Source organism: Thunnus maccoyii, chromosome 13 (genome assembly GCF_910596095.1).
Source record: "Thunnus maccoyii chromosome 13, fThuMac1.1, whole genome shotgun sequence".
Classification (NCBI taxonomy): Eukaryota; Metazoa; Chordata; class Actinopteri; order Scombriformes; family Scombridae; genus Thunnus; species Thunnus maccoyii.
Window position 1 is genome coordinate 4,423,277 of NC_056545.1, and position 16,842 is coordinate 4,440,118.

Below are 16,842 nucleotides of genomic sequence, written 5' to 3' on the forward strand. Positions count from 1 at the left end.
AGCTCACCTTAAATCTGAGTTTAAGACCTGTACATATGAGTATGATTTGTGACATCACAAATAGTTTGAAACCATTCGTGGTCTAGTATGCAATTTACACAACTTTTCTTTGAAGTAGGAGACATCTTGTGTCCAGCAGTTAAACATTTCAAATCAACAGTATTTGTTTATTCATATATTGAGGGATTCTCAATGAGGGAGAAGGAATAGTAATCATTTTAACAAGGTAATTGAACATTTTGGAAAAACCCTATTAGACACAAACTACTGTATATAATATACTTTGCTTTGCTACTTTTGCTTTTTAGTGTCAAACTCTGCACATACATCATACATCAAACATCCAACTGAAAGAACAAGAAGAAAAACACGGTAACACTTTGTAATATAGCCCATGTTTTACAGTTTAACTTCACGTCATTTACCATGAAATTTCCCAGAGCTTATGGTGTAACTTCCTTGTTTGAATCAGCATATATGTACCCTATATTTGTGATGGCAATAAAAATTAATGCTTTTGCCCTTTGCTCATGGCAATCGTGACAATCATTTTTATGTATGTGAGTTTTATGCATGTGAATTTGGCAGGCTTCACCCGCACTCCAGGGTTTATTATGCTTATGTCTTCTACTTCATTGTGTGAATTTGAATAAGAACAAGTCAGGAAATGGGTCTATACAGTCAATGGTCTATGCTTTTGAAAATGAGCTCCTAGAAGTCATGTTCATCCACTGCACTGCACTCCACTATCTTTAATTACACAATAATAAGGTATGGTATGGGAGTTATAAAAAAATGTTTTTATTCTTTAACTACACAGAAACGACAAGCTATGTGGTCTTCTCCTACTCTGTAAATACAGAGCAACAACAGAGGGTGGGCTGGATTAAGAAGTTTACACTGTTCTCCCGCTCTTACTCTGAAAATAAAAACAGAACCAACAAGGTATGTGCTCTTCTCCTGTTCTTACTGCTGATCACAGTGAACACTGTCAAACATTACAGGAGTTGTGCCTATCTGATGTTACGATAAGGGATCCAAGACTACCTGTTTGGTGCAGGTTACCTTTCATGTCACACACTATCACCATGCAACATGTCATTAACAACAGACATTTTGAAAAGACAATGAGAATATTGAACATGATTAAATAGAGTATGTTTTATGTATAATGTCTTAACTATATAAACTACTATGATACAATATAAATGTGCTATATAAATGGTACTATATAACAATTTAACAACAAAATATCTTAACTCTGAACTAATTATCTTAACTAAGGAAATAAGGGTCTACAAGTCTACAAATTTCCATGGCAATCAAAATCAAAATGTAGTGAAAATGATTAATTATAGTAAAAAAACAACAACAAAAAAACAAAAACAAGAGCAAAACAGGAAGCTATGTTTATATTATCAATGTAACAAACCAATAAAAAAAAAACAATTTTCAGAAACTTTGTTCCCATGTTCTAAATTGCCATTTCAATGGGAGGAGGTTTTTTTTTTTACCTCTTTTCAGTCTTTTTTATTTTGTCCTTCAGCTCAGGACAGGAGTCCACAAATCTTTTGAGCTGCAATGCGAAATATTTTAGGGTTGTTCTTTCAGTGGGGGGTGGGGGGGACACACAACAAAGTTTTCCCCTTCTGAAGCTATGTCCACCTGTAATCACAATTATGTAAGTGTATAGTAAAGTCCCAAAAACACATGCACACAATTGTTACATAACAGCATTCATTACATTCATTACAACTATCATTAAAAATGATTAATGATAGTTGATGATGAGTAAGTAGTGAATAACAGTGAAAAAGCAAGTATGGTGGCACCAGAAATACAGGTATAATATTTTCACATGCAGTGCACATACTGTACCTCAGCAATGATGCTTGTCGGAGCGATCACTGTTTTGTCCCCATGGTGGCGTTTCAAGGCCTGAGACACACAGAAATTAATTTTTTATTTTTTATTAGATTTTGTATGTCTTCAGGATGTACCTGTACCTGTGTATCACCTGCTCAGGTGTAGTCACTGCACAACAAACATAAAATGATAAGTATTATATTTCTTTCCCGTACTTGTTAGGTGTTAACAGTAGTGTGCTCTAGATCTAATGCACAATACAAACTATAACTGACTATATATTCAATGCAAAACACACATTACTCCATAAAATAAGGAGTTAAACTATGCTATCTAAAGCTACATATTCCTGTGGCATTTAGCTTGAAACAGCATGTGAGTTTACATTCTGGACACAGAGGTAACTTGTACAAACGTCTTGCCAAAATCCGCCTAGCATGGTGGCTAATTAGCGATTATTTTAATTGGCGATTAGCATGCTAATCATAGGCGTAAATTACGGGGGGATGGGGTGTTGTAAACCCCCCAATAATCAAAACGCCCCCACATATCATATCATAATGATAAATGAAAACTATGAACTGTTCTAAAACATGATAAAGCGGTTGGTTTCACGATTCAATGTAAATAGCAAGCAAAGAATAACATTTTTTCAACCCTCCCCACCCCTGTAATGTGAGACTTGGTTGTGCCCAACCCATCCTCTGCGTGTTCTGAAGCAGCAGCAGTACCTGCCGGTGAGAACAGCATACAGCAAGCTGGCATACAAAATGAGAAGAGGAGTGACTAAAGACCAACCAACAAAACCAAAAACCTCAAAGTTGTTGGTTGACCAACAACAAAAAGAGAAAAATATGAACGAAAGGGAATGGAAGTCTTATTATGCTGTGTCATTGTGTTAGCTGAACTGTAAGCTAGCTAGGCTAACGTTAGCCATCATAATCAGACTAATTTCACTGCAGCTACTAGCTGCTTGTGAAAAACTAGTTTTTATTTTTAAGTTGTATCTTATATTTCATCAGATCCAAGAAGGTGAATGATGCAGCAGGGCAGGCAGGTTGACCAGAGGGAAAGGAAGCACAGGTGAGCAGGTAATGAGGTCAAAGACTTAAAATGCTGTGGCAAGCAGACATTGTTCAACAGGCTAAAAGATATGTAAGAGTTGTCCATAGAAGTGTCTGACTTCTTTTTTCTGTATCATGTGGTTTCCTCACAGTGAGAGACAGGGTGAGGGCAGCAGTCCAGCAGGCAGGGGAGTTTCAGATGAGCAGGTGAGAACATAAATGCTCTGGCAATGACATAATTATGAATACACAAATCCAAAAAGTCAAGAAAGTAACTTAAACATGTTTTATTTATTTATTTATTACTAATATTCACTAGTGATTATTTCAAAGGTTTATCTTTTTTTAAATTTGTATATCAGATCCAAGAGGGTGAATGTAGCAGCAGGGCAGGCAAGGTGACCAGAGAGGGAGAGGAGGCACAGGTGAACAGGTAATGAGGTCTTTTATATAAAGTGAATTATTTTATGCTATTCAACTGCACTAGTTGGGATATATGGCGCATGTTGTTTTGGTATGTCTCTTCCCCTTGAAATTAATGCAAAACAGCCATTTAACAGCCTTTTTGCTTTTTTTTGGGGGGGGGGGCATGTCCCCGGACCCCCCTACATGGGTGGAGATCTCAACCCCCCCAGTGTTCAACCCAAAGTTACGCCCTGGATGCTAATAAACATTAATTTGGTTGTTAAAACTTCACCATAAGGAAGGCAACACATTACCATAAGAGAGACAATGTCACACATCTTAAATATGAATGCTCACCTAACAAAAAAATAGAGGCTAGTGAGTGCAGGGACTGAGTAACCGGCTCTCACAGGCTAACTGCCACAGCTAACGTTACAACCATCTGAGCCCGCTTTTCCTCCTAGGCGGTCGTAAAGTTGTACTGTCGTGATGGATGAAAGTGACAATATAATCACACTAACTGACTAAAATTGCAGCTGGATTACACCAACACAAAGCTTAAATTGTTATTACCATGTAAAGATATAACTATTGTTATAGAGAGACAACTCCCTACCATAGAATACAAAACAGACAGATCCCTTCAAAATATGGCAGCATAGTTAAATTCATATTTCAAATGTATTTTGAAGGGTTTTGTGTTTTTGTTTTCTATGGTAGGGAGTTGTCTCTTTGAATTCAGTTTCTATTAAGCATAGAACAACAATTTAAAGGACCAGTATGTAGGATTTAGCGGTGTGGTTGCAGATTACAACCAACCGAACCGACCGCTCCCTTCACCCTCCCCTTCCAAGCATGTAGGAGAACCTACGATGACCGCAAAACTTGCGAAATACGCGAAAGGCCCTCTCTAGAGCCAGTGTTTGGTTTGTCTTTTCTGGGCTATTGTAGAAACATGGCAGGCTCCGTGGAAGAGGACCCCGCTCCCTATGTAGATATGAAGGACTCATTCTAAGGTATCAAATCTTCTGACAAGCAAAATGCAAGCTTTCCACTGGCATGGCAGAGAGCAAGAAGATAAAGACAAAAGCAAGAAGAGACCAGCAAGAAAAAAACGCCCGCCTGGAGTCTCAGATAAGAGACCGTTTTAAAGTTTCGGTCTACCCGCCCAGAAGGTGCATCCTGGCCAATTCCAGTGGCTGCAGAGTTCTGGGGGAGCAGAGACAGTCCCCTCCTGCCTATGGACAGGCGGGTACAATTTCTGAATTGACTTATTCCTTTAATCAAAGTATTTACATTTAACAGTTGCATGATTCCTAATTTTGCAATTTTGATAGTAGCTTTAGCGTTCTGAGAGTGAAACAAGCAGAATGGTACTAAACAAGATTTTAGTGTTATCAAAGATGATGAAATTATGTTAGTGGTACATTTCTTGGCTTGAGGGCAGTGGAATAAAAGTATGACTAAAGCACATAACAGCACATTGTTTGATTGTTCTGGTAAATGTCTGTAAGTGTGTGTATGTCATTGGGACATGACATGTTGTGCAGCAAGTTCTCCTTGTTGGTGATGATGACTTGCAAGCTGTCCGGTGCTCTTATGCTGGTGATCAGTTCTCGGGTCGGTTAATCAAGTTCTGAATATCAGTTCAGAGTGGGATTAAAGTTGCTGCCAGCTCGTCTCTGTGTGTGACTGGTTCTTAGAGGTGAGTTATGATAGCTAGTGGTGGGAGTCATTTATCCGAGTGGTACTATCAATTCACACTGGGGTGTGAATTCGTCTTTGTCAAAAGGTGGTTTGGGTCAGTGGTCTGTTTTAGTGACCATGCAGGAGATGGGGGGGTTCCTTATCTGATACTTTCCGTTTACCGGATGTTGTTTAGATGGTCTGGTCAGTGAGGAGTTTGGGACTCTCACTGATATATTGTTGGCCAGCAGTCCTGGGGGGTTGAAGAGGTTGTTTTAGGCTTGTGCTGCTTGTCTGCCTTCGAAACATGCAGGGACTTTACCCTACAAATGTAAGTGGGCTGAATAAAAATAAAAGTGGAAATGTACAGTATTAGTCCACTGCTGAAACAAATGGGGTTTTTTTCCATGGATGTAATTTTTTTTTTTTTTTTGGCACCGGCCGGTTATGGATCCAGTGCAATAATTTACCAACTACTGACATGGAATGGGATTGGGTTGGGTTTGTTCTATTGGTAAGTAATGGGTTTCCAGAATTTATTGCCAAACCTCTTGTAGACCACCAACTGGACATATTTTACTGTCACGTCAAGCATTTTAGTGCCGTTAAACGGGACATTTTTACCACATTTTACTGTTTTAACACAAACCATGATCTTTCCCTAACCCTAACCAAGTGGTTTTTGTGTCCTAACCAAACCATTTTAACCCAAACCACATGATCACATGGTCTTGCACAATCAATATCAATGTACATGTGTAATAATTCCGTACCAACAATAAACAGACTATTACTATGGAGGAATCCGTACCAATAACCACTTCCTTTTTTTCCTGTGGTGTGCTAGGGTCATGTGAACCCTCTCACAGGGAGTACAACCGTAATTCCGGCGCGGGTCAAGACTTTTGTAATTATTTATTTGCTATTTGTATGTTTGTTTTGAACATATAACAACATGTAACAAATAAGTAAAAACAAGAACAACAAATAAAATGAGCAGTAAACATATACTGAAAGCTTTGAATAAACTAATTCTCATAAATAAACAACATACATAAATATTACATGTCCGAAAAGGAGTAGGAAGAATTATACACTTGTATGGTCCTTCCTCTTCTTCATGACTCAAACAGTTAACTCAGTATTTATCAACCAACTCACAACCAACTACCCCAATGCTATTATATACAACCTCAATATCAACCCAGGCAGTAGTGGAAAGTAACTAAGGACATTTACTCAAGTACTGTACTTAAGTACAATTTTGAGGTACATGTAATTTACTTTAGTACTTTCATTTGATGATACTTTATACTTCCACTCCACTACGTTTATTTGACAGTTTTAGTTATTTTTCAGATGAAGATTTGACACAATGGATGATATAAAAATACAACACATTGTTAAAGATGAAACCAGTGGTTTCCAACCTTTTTGGCCTTTGACATCTTAAAAAAAGCAGTGTGTAGTCAGGGTCACATTTCACATGTCTATGAGTTGTTAACAGCTCCACCAAATAGTGATTTTTCCCTCTAATCTTCTCACATGCTTTCATTTCAATAAATGTTCAAATTATTCAATATTTCACCAAAAATAAAAGAGAAAAAGTCCAAAAACTGAAAACAGATTTGTGTATCAGAACTTCGTTTTTCATCTCACGACCCCTCAGATATATCTGGTGACCTTTTGGAGGGGCCCGACCCCTAGGTTGGGAACCACTGGACTAAACTAGCTAACTGTATATAAAGTAGTTCAAACTAGCTCCACCTCCAGCAGCTACAACAGTTACATGCTGCTCTAACACTGATGCTTCACTATTAATAATCTAATGATGTCATATATAATAATATATCAGTCAGAGGGACCAAACCACTACTTTTACTGCAATACTTTAACTACATCAAGCTCATAATACTTATGTACGTTTGCTTAAGTAGTATTTTTCATGCAGGACTTTTACATTGTTGTTTTGGTACTTTTACTCAAGTAAAGGAGCTGAATACTTCTTCCACCCAGTGTCAATCAGATATAACTTAGACAGTTACCTCAACATTCATCCTACCAACCATTCCTCATTACTATACCCCTTTAAGATGATTTTTTTTTTTGTACATCCTCTTGAATTGATTCATGTTTGGTCTTTGCTTGGACCAAACTGAAATACACATACTCATCAGAGTGGTAGGAACACTATGTTTTATTTTTTATTTTTTATTAATCATTCCTCTTAAATTACCCCCCATCCCCACCCCCCCACCCGTCTAAGACCATGTTTTGTATATTACCCGGAAGTAAATAGTCTCTTGCTTTATACATTATTCGTGCAATCCTAAATTCTACCAGATCTTTTATGTTAACAGTCGGCACAGGAAGTCCGGTGTGTTTTCTTTGCCTGTAGCTCGACAGTGGTGCTGCTGCTGAGCCTCAGCAGGGGGAGAGAGAGAGAAAGAGAGAGAGAAAGAGAGAGAGAGAGAGAGAGAGAGAGAGAGAGAGAGAGAGAGAGAGAGAGTGTATGTGTGTATGTGTGTGTGTGGATGGTGGAGTGTTCCCGGTGAAAAACACCGATCCCCGGCCGCATGAAAAATGCCTCACCGCCGCGTGTAAACGGGTGAAGCTCGCGGAGGGGAGAGAGCCAGATCTCCAGGCAGGTTTAGAGGAAAATAACAGCAGGATGTTGCAAGTTTTAGCTTGTGGCGCCGTAGTTTTCCCCGGTCTGTTCTTCGCCTTCAGGAGATTCCTGCCGTGTGTGTTCAAACACTGGAGCGATGCCGACGTGGTGCTGGTCAGCGAGAGGTAAAATCATCAGATTATACAACGTAAACTCTCAAAATAACATCTAATGCTGAGCTCAGGTGTAGCATTTTAGCTTATCTAATGCTGTGTAAGTTAGCTAGTAACACTGGCAGCGCGTTCCGTTAAGTTAGCTTGTTAATGCGTTGTTGTTTTATTTTTAATTGATTATGCTGATCATTATTCGCATGGGATTAACGGTATAAATATGTTCTGTGATTACTACTACATCGCTATAATTTTTAAAAAAAAATTCTGTACACTTTTAATTTATAATTATTGTTTTTTGCGCAAAATGGGTACAAAAAGCTCCTCTCAAGGATGATTTGCAACTATCACAGCTACACTATGTGTCCTTGTAGGAATGAAGAAAAGCTTTAACGTTAGTGACAACATAAAAGACTAAAAATGCCAAAGCTTAAGTTCACACTGAGCCTTGATAGACGTGCTATAAGAGGTGCATTTTAATTAGTGTGCATGTGTAAGATATTGAAATCTGTCTTTGGAGGACATAATGCGTCCATGTGCATTCAAAAGTTTAATTAACATGCATGTTTTAATGGTGGTTCACAACCAGTAAGAAGTCTGGGAAAACCTTGCATCCACTAGGGGACGCTGCAGTTGTGTCGTACATGAACGATTCGTTCAAAAGAACAGATCTTTTGGGTGAACGAGCTGAACTGAATCACTTCCTAAAACGATCCGTTTATTTCTTAGTTCAGTTGCAAGCGAGTGTGATTTGTTCGTAGGGATACACTTACTCACCGAGTGATTCAAGTCATTTGTTCGCAGGAGGAATGGGGGTGTGTTCAAGACAGCAAATACACAGCTGATTGAGCATAATAGGGTAGGACTTTGTTATAGCAGCTTTCAGTTTGCAAACGGTGTCTTTGTCCAACTAAATTTTCAGCCCACTGGCTTATCCTTCACAAACAACCGTTCTCAGTTCACTAGTTAGTGAGCTGAACTGAACGTTTGGCCGTGTTTCAGTTCAGTGAGTGGTCCGAGCTCCGGTCAAGCACTGAACAATTCGGTGAATGATTCGGTGAACAAATCTTTTGAACAGATCTTTTTAATGAACTGATTCTAATGATTCAGTACACTAAAAAGAACTGCTTTGCCCATCACTGCGTGACTCCCCACTGGCCAAAAATAGGAAGTTACATTTTTGTTGGAGGTGAACAAACCTGAGCTTAAGCCATATGTTATAATGTGAACACTCAAAATAAAAAATGACATATGCAGCCTTCTCCTGTAACTTTGTATTATGTTTGTTGAGTTGCACAGTAGTAATACTTAATACAGCGTGTGGGTGTGGGTCAGTGTGACTTGCTCACATGTGCACAGCTCAGTTCAATGCTCATTTGTACGCTGTCACTCTTGCTAATCCTCCTCTGAGCTCTGGTCAGGGCTGACTGCTGAGTTAGCTATGCACTGCAAAACACTGAGCCCCTACTCCTGAATAACGCTTCTACTAATGATATTTACTGTCTATCTAATGATATCTACTGTATGTACTCTGCCGCACAGGTCCAAAGCTTGGATCATGCTAGTTTCAGTAGGTCACAGTTTTCATGTTCATGAAAAGAAATTATATTTCTTTTAAGTCCCTGTGTAGAGCAAATTTCCGTTTGCAACTCATCTCATGTATCTAATAAGTCTTACAAAAGCCTAATTTTATATATATATATATATATATATAATGTCAAACACTCCCTGAGCCTAAGAAGACGTCCTCAGATGTCTTGTTTGTGCACAATAGTCCACAGCTCAAAGATATTCATTGCTAATGGTAATGACTGAAGCTTGAAGAAACCAGAAGGTTACTACTAGCAACTACTATCATATCAAATTCCTTTGGCCGTGTCTCAGTATTAGAGGTAGAAATCTAGGTAAAAAGACTGACTATGTTATTTTCTGTGCTTAGTTCTCATATCACTAGATTTGCTAGTTTTCTTTTTTGAAACAGTACTAGTGTTAGCAGGTAACCAGCCTTTCCTTGCTACTCTGCCTACTTAGCTTTGTGCTTAGCCTAGCTTTGCAGTTAGATTTGTGAATTCACAGTCAAAGCAGCCTTGTTAAAACTATGATGTGTGATGATGGTTCCGCAGTTGCAGACAGAATATCTCTACTAGAGAGAAGTGTCTGTGAGTTAGAGAAGCTTTTTTTTTGGCTAGGGTTACTTTGGATGTGACGGGCTCTCCAGCTGTAGCCCTGCTAATGTTAGCACTAGCATAGCCTCATCGGCAGATGCGGCGGAGTTTGTCCCTCTTAGCAGGCCTGGGTTCACTGTTTATCCAGGGACAGACTCCAACATAGACGCTAATCTGAGCGTGCAGTGGTATCATATCGCTTTTGTGCCCCTCAGTTCCACTCATTTTTCCTTCTTTTCCAGAGGACAATCACTTTCTTTACTAGTGGCTCAAACAGTGCTTTGCAGTAGGAAATGGGCGTGTACTTTCATGTGCAAGCCAAAAACTGCAGACTGACTGGCTGTTGTCACGTTCATTTCTGCTGTGTGATAGGCTGATCTATACATATTGAGTAAAGAATGTCAGAAGTTTATCATCATTATCAATATAACTTTTATTGCAATCCCTGATTGAGATCATTTTATTGCTCAGCCATATCGGCAACTAGCTGATTAATCAACTAATCATTGCAGCTCTAGTTGTATGTAACATGATGCACTTTAGCACACATAAATTATTACAGTACAAGGGGGACCTGCGAGAGGCAGATTAAAAAAAAAAAAGTCAAAATGGATGCAGAAAAGGCAGAGATATCCTGGCTTTTAAACCCATAATGTAACTGCATAGCATCCCTTGTTCTGGTAAGTGCCCACATCTTTTAAACTCTACATCCCCGGTTTGTAATGCAGGCTTTCTGCCAAAAAATGTAAGTTCCAAGCCCAAGCTGACATAGGCTGATGACACAATTTAATCAGGGATTGTTTTCTTGTGTAAAGTCGGTGGTATGCCCCTTTTTTAATTTGAGCCACTGAGAGAGAGAGAGAGAGAGAGAGCGAGAGGGTGATCTCCATTTGCTTTATGCAGTAGTGATGATTAGGTAAAGTGATAGGTGTTATCTATGACTTATTAAACAGGATACATGCAACACTTGGTCATTCTGTACCTCCAAGATGTCGTCATTGCCTTTAATTCCAGGTCAGTTCAGACTGTAGACTGTAAAAAAATAATGGACGTAGCCACCGTGACGTCACCTATTGGTTTGTTTACTCCTGTTTTGAAGCCTCAAATTCGGCATTTTTACCATCACCATCTTGGATTTTTGGAGCCAGAAGTGACCATATTTGGACAATAGGGTGGAGGTGACCCTAACGGTAGCTGCTGGCTGCTAGCTTGGATAGCATGGTGCATTTACAGACTATGGTTAACTGGGACAATGCTAATACTAATTTTGGCTAGTGAAAAATAGGCTTAAAACAAAATGTACTTATCAGAAAAACTGAGCAGCCGACTCCTTTGAGGGTCTTATGCTGAATAAGACTTTTTTAAGCGACCAAATGTTACACTTAACTTTCATGAACTGAAAACACACTGAAATAGCGACGGCTATGCCTATACTCCTATTCTAATCTGGGGTTACATTACGTAACGTACATAACCAACATTGTTGCCATGGTAGCGACTTGTCAATCACAAGGTGCCCTAAAGCATACCCTGCTTTATTGTCTATTTTACTCTAAATGGTACCATAATTACGAAAAACAAAATGAACATCATGCTGTATTGAAGAAGACTTGAAACTAGCGATTGAAACCATAAACACATCAGGAAAATGTTTACTGAGGTAATAAATAAATAAATAAATAAGTAATCAAATCAATCATCATTTCTCATAGACAATCAAACTTGTTTTTGTAGCCAGTGAAGGCGCCCCCTGCTGGCCATTAGAAAGGCACATTGGCTTCACTTTTCAGACCCAGAGCTTGCTGCTTGGTTGAGACATGAGACAGCTCCCTCTGTTTAAGGAAATTATTTAACCTATTATACAAAATGAAACTATACATTTGTGAGCCATTTTTAAAGGTTTAAATCTTAAGTAGGAACCTACTAGGAAAACATTGTGGGTTTTGGCCTTTTCATGGGAAAATATAGATTATTGCCAACCTTATCCTTAAAGGTCAGGATGCTAACACACATTATGTAACTAGAGTTAGCATACTAGCAGTTAGCATGCTACACTGTTTGCTAATGCAGACCAGTGATCCAGTCTCTCAGAACGATGAAGAGGCCCTCTTTTTGTTTTTCTTCAGCTTGATCTCCCACACAGGAAGAACGTCCCTTTAAGTGTCTGGTGTGTTTGGAAAATAGAGAAGTGAGTAGTGTGTGTCAGCAATGATAACGATCCTGACTGAACTGACAAACAGATGTTACTACTGGCCACATGACTTGATCGACAGACGGTCTCTAGGAGGTAAATGGCAGTGCTGAAACATCACAACAACCAGAGCTTGGCAATAAAAATGCAAAAATAAAGAGATAAAACCTGCTGTGATGACTCCTTAATATGAAATCAGCTAAAAGGATCTCATATATTACCAGGTGAAACCGTAGCCTACTTTAAAGAACAACACTTGACTTCACAGGGGATTATAATGCTCAGTGTCACACTCTCTTACACATGCACACTCTTAGCATAAGAGCCATAGTCATGCCTTAAATTCAACAGTAGCAGTGGTCTTACAGTGACAATTTATTGCTGGTTAAGAGTGCTTTCTTCCTTTTTCAGCCAAGCAACTTGCAACTGACATAAATCTGTGTTGATCTCTAAATCTCTGTTCATGAACAGAGTAAATTAACTGTTCGGTCTTAATTATAACTCCATAAATACCGGTAATTGTGATGTATTTGTATAAATATTTTGCATACATAAAAGGGGTCTACAAAAGGTAGTAAAAACATTAGGTACAGCTGACAATAGGGTGGTGTCAAGGTCAATGCCTCCACAATCTAAAGTCTTAAAGATGACCGCCTCTCAACTTTTTACAGTGAGTTATTCAAAGGGAATATAGGTCAGTTGAACTACATTATGTTATTGTACTCTAAGTCATATGAGGGCATGGTCTTTTTAAATAGATATAGAATAGATGGCTTTCTTAAAATTAGAGCTGCAACGATTAGTCGATTAATTGTTTTGGTTATTCTTCAAGAAAAGATGCTGAAACACTCTGATTCCAGCTTCTTAAATGTGAACATTTTCTGGTTTCTTTAGTCCCCTATGATATAAACTGAATATATTTGGGTTATGAATTGTTGGTCCGGACAAAACAAAACATTTCAGGTTGCATCTTGGCCTTTGGGAAACAGTGATTGACATTTTTCACTATTTTATAGACCAAACAATGAATTGATGAATTGAGGAAATAATCTAAACATTAATCAATAATGAAACTAATTGTTAGTTGCAGCCCTTCTTAAAATAAGTTTTCCCTAGATTATTTGTTGTTTGCCTTATGACGATCACTGACTAGAGTGTTTACACAGTCTACCCACCTTTAAAGCTGCAGCTTATATTAAAATCCTTAAGTAAAGCCAATCCAAAATCAATATAATGTTAGAACATTGTGATAATTTCTCAGAGCTCACAGTGTCATCTTCAAATTGCTTGTTTTGTCCGACCATCCGTCCGGAACCCATTAAGTGCTTGTAACTACTTTGCTGTCACAAGGACCGATACAGGAAACCGTTCCTGCCCAAAGCAATAACTCTCTACAACACCTCACCTTACTCTAACTGAACTCTCAGCTTTATAGTTTCTGTCTCAACCAAACTCTTCTGTTTTGTTCCTTCAACAACTTTGCTCATGGTAAATTTACACATCTTTACATCTTTATTTACTGTCCCTTGCAATGTCTGGATAACCTGCTGCTGTAACAGAAGAATTTCCCAATTTGACATCAATAAAGTCCATCCATCCACCCACCCAACCACCCACCTAAGTTTAATATAAAACAAGATCAGGAAGTTGCCACGTCAGAGAATATGGAGCCAGTTGGCATTTCTGCTTGATAAATGACTAAAACAATGAATTGATTAGCAAAATTATCTAGATAATTTTGTGCTGATCGTCTATGATTTGTTGTTTCTGCACCACCCACCTTTATTTACTACTGCCAAACTGGTTAAGGAACAATATAGATAGTGATGTAACTGCATCCATTTGTGTGATTGTAGGACTGTGATAGAGAGAGAGAGAGAGAGAGAGAAAGAGAGCTCCTACTTGCCATGAAATGCACTTTACTCCGTTTGCTTTTTTTTGCCTCTGCTGTCACTTTTTCTTTTGCTCTGTTGCTGCGCCAATGGAACTACAGATTACGTAGCCCATTTACTGGAGGAGCAAAAAAACACCACTCCTGACTGTCAGACGCTGTGTGTGTGACAGAACATGAAAGACCAAGTGGTCCGTATATAACAAAACAGTCAGTAGGAAGACTCGGTCGTAGTGAAAGGGAAGCCGAGGTTGTTCACTGGCCTGACGCAGCAGGAAAGAAAAGACAACATTGCCGAACAAGGCAGCAAGGCATTCTTCCCTTTTTCCTCTCCGCACGCTCCTCACCCTGTCAACCTCAACCTTTCATCAGCAGGGAGAGGGGGTTATAGGCGGACACACAATGAATGGGCTGTGTAAAATCTGGGTCTTATGACAGAGTATGCAACCATACAGCCCTAGAAGGCAGCGAGGCGTGGGGGTAAAATGTGTGTGTGTGTGCTGGGAGGGGGGGGGCAGTTAGTCTTTTCCAGCTCCGGCCTGTGGTTTAGTAGTTGCCAGTCACATGGCTGTCGTTGCCTTGCTGATGCCTTGTCGATGCCGGTGTCATGGCTGCATTCCCATGGAGATTGGTGTGAGGTGAGAGCAGGTTCAAGCAGGAAGCCACACAAATGCACTCTTTGTTTCTCAATCTTTGCCATTTGCAGCACACTATAACTCTAAAAAAGAGAAAGAACACAGTCTTTATTAGCCTTGTAAAACTAGTCGTTATTTACATCAGGACTAAAAGTCTTTAAAGTCCTGCCCGCCCTGGAGGAATTCACTGGTCTTCTTGGTTCCTACTAACTGAGAACTGAGTCGAGCTGGATCCGAATGATATTCAGTTCTGGGCAGAGTCCATTCGTATTGGCTAGAGTCTTGGGATTAGAGTCAATAGGCGCTTTCGGACCGATGGAACTTTTTCATAGTTCTAAGAGCGGTTGGAGGAACTACCCCCTTTTTATTGTGTCTGTACTGCAGGAACTGGGAACAATTATAGTTCTTACAATGCCGTTTTGAGGGACTTTTTTTTAGCTCCAACTTCAGGTTAGGTACTCTCCCAGCTCAAGAGGAACCTTGAGTGATCTAAGTGTGATTGGTCCAGATGAAAGTGTACTGTGATTGTTCAAACACATGAGCCAGTGCAGTACCAGCAACCGCCATTTTTAAAAACCTGTGTAAAACAACCACATAGTCTAAATTTGCATGTCTCCTTTTCAACTCCATTATTATCATGAAACCCACTACACACAACAAACACACAACTCAGATCACAGAGTCTTGTTGTTTTTGTTGTATCTTGCGCAGAAGTGGTGCTGCTATATCAGCTGCTGGCTGGCTTATGTCACTTCAGCATTCCTATTGGCAGTGTGAATGCAAACAGAAAAAAGCATGGAGTTTGTAGTTCTCGGGGGAGCTCCCAAGGGGGTAGTTCCTCTCAGGGAGTCACCAGAACAGTTTGGTCCAAAAGCACTTCATATGTCTTAATACCCTAGTTGATCCCGGTGGATTTGCTGTGAGCTCCAATCACAGGGTGCGTTATAATCATCACAGGCTAAGGTAGCATTCAGACTGACATCAGTTCTGTGTGAAAAAAAACACAGCCATATTCATTTGAATGAGGGCAGTATGTTGACCCAGTGTTGGTGCCAACACAGAGAGCCCCAGCAAAAAAATTCAGGGTTGTCCGGCAAAAAAGTTGAACCTGGCTCAACTTCTGCTGCAATATTGCAGTATGCATATTGGCCAGTACTTCATTAATTTATCAAACAACCAAAGCATGCCCCACTAGTTGTCCAGCACAACCTGAAAATGAGCACTGCCTGTTTTGGTTGTTTGATAAACTGATCAAGTGCACCCCTGACAAGAGTGCATAGCAAAGTACAGTGTTTCCCTTAGGTAGAATGGCTTGGCCTGGCGGGGGAGGGGGGGCTGCAGCAATTATTAACTGACACAGTGTAGTCTGTACTGTATATTTACTGCCAGACTGACAACTTACTAACGACAACTAACTTTAAAAGTAAAGTTAGGCTTTGCTGCCTGCTTCCCGACTTATTTTAAAAAAGAAGACAGAAAGAGAGAGAGAGCACCAGCGAGAGAGAGAGGGCAGCAGTGGTCGAGTGAGCTACAGAGTGAATGAAGAGAGGGAGAGTTGGTAGTGAGAATGCCGGTGAATCAGATCAATAAAACGTTATTTTCTGATTGTTTCATAGCGGTTATGTTCCGGAGGACAAATAAACACGCCCACACCCTCACGCACGTCGGCTCGACCCTGCGGCTGAACGCCACACCGCCTGATTTGGTCTGAATACGGCCTTACTGCTAACCTCTTCCTCTGCTCTGCTCACATTCACCGTCACTTTTCTAACACTCGCTCTCTCGCTTAACCACTCATTCGCCGGTACTGCCCTATTCCTTAAAAGGAGTTACGCTACCTGTAGTTTCCCAGGCAACGACACAGACGTTGACTCGCGTTTCGAAACAGCGCTGCTCAGAGGCTCCCAAACGCTATTGATTTCCGAATGAATGGATATTTGGCATTATTTTTGGCATTTAAAAAAAATGCTTTGGCCTGGCAGGGGTTCTCGTTGGCCTGGCGACCCGCCGGGTCTGTACTATTACAGGGGAAACACTGAAGTGATCATTGTACATGTAGAATCTGTGTATCACCTGCCTGTAAACATGCACCCAACGCAGCTATTGTCACAGATAATGTTGCCTGGATGCTAGAGGCAGGCGTTCACCTATGCAAGGCGGA

The 16,842-nt window shown here is 39.9% G+C and overlaps 1 protein-coding gene and 1 long non-coding RNA gene across 6 annotated transcripts in view; one reads left to right on the plus strand and one right to left on the minus strand.

Annotated features, from left to right (window-relative positions):
• Positions 1 to 785: 785 nt before the first annotated feature.
• LOC121909860 lies at positions 786 to 2,532 on the minus strand. The gene is made up of 2 exons (XR_006099535.1): positions 1,879 to 2,532; positions 786 to 1,665 (listed from the first exon to the last, which is right to left on the minus strand). It is a non-coding gene; the product is annotated as an uncharacterized LOC121909860 (long non-coding RNA).
• Positions 2,533 to 2,547: 15 nt separating this feature from the next.
• The window catches only part of tlcd3a (TLC domain containing 3A), a 33,827-nt gene continuing 19,532 nt past the window's right edge, over positions 2,548 to 16,842 (plus strand). The window contains exons 1-4 of one of the 5 annotated variants that reach the window (XM_042430648.1): positions 2,548 to 2,603; positions 2,889 to 2,949; positions 3,083 to 3,137; positions 3,293 to 3,363. In XM_042430648.1, coding sequence (XP_042286582.1) covers positions 2,903 to 2,949; positions 3,083 to 3,137; positions 3,293 to 3,363 — 173 coding nt within the window. In that variant the 5' untranslated portion in view covers positions 2,548 to 2,603; positions 2,889 to 2,902. Of the gene's footprint in view, positions 2,776 to 2,845; positions 2,950 to 3,082; positions 3,138 to 3,292; positions 3,364 to 7,469; positions 7,815 to 16,842 lie in introns of those variants that run through there. The other 4 variants (XM_042430645.1, XM_042430647.1, XM_042430646.1 and 1 more) reach the window with 4 other exon arrangements.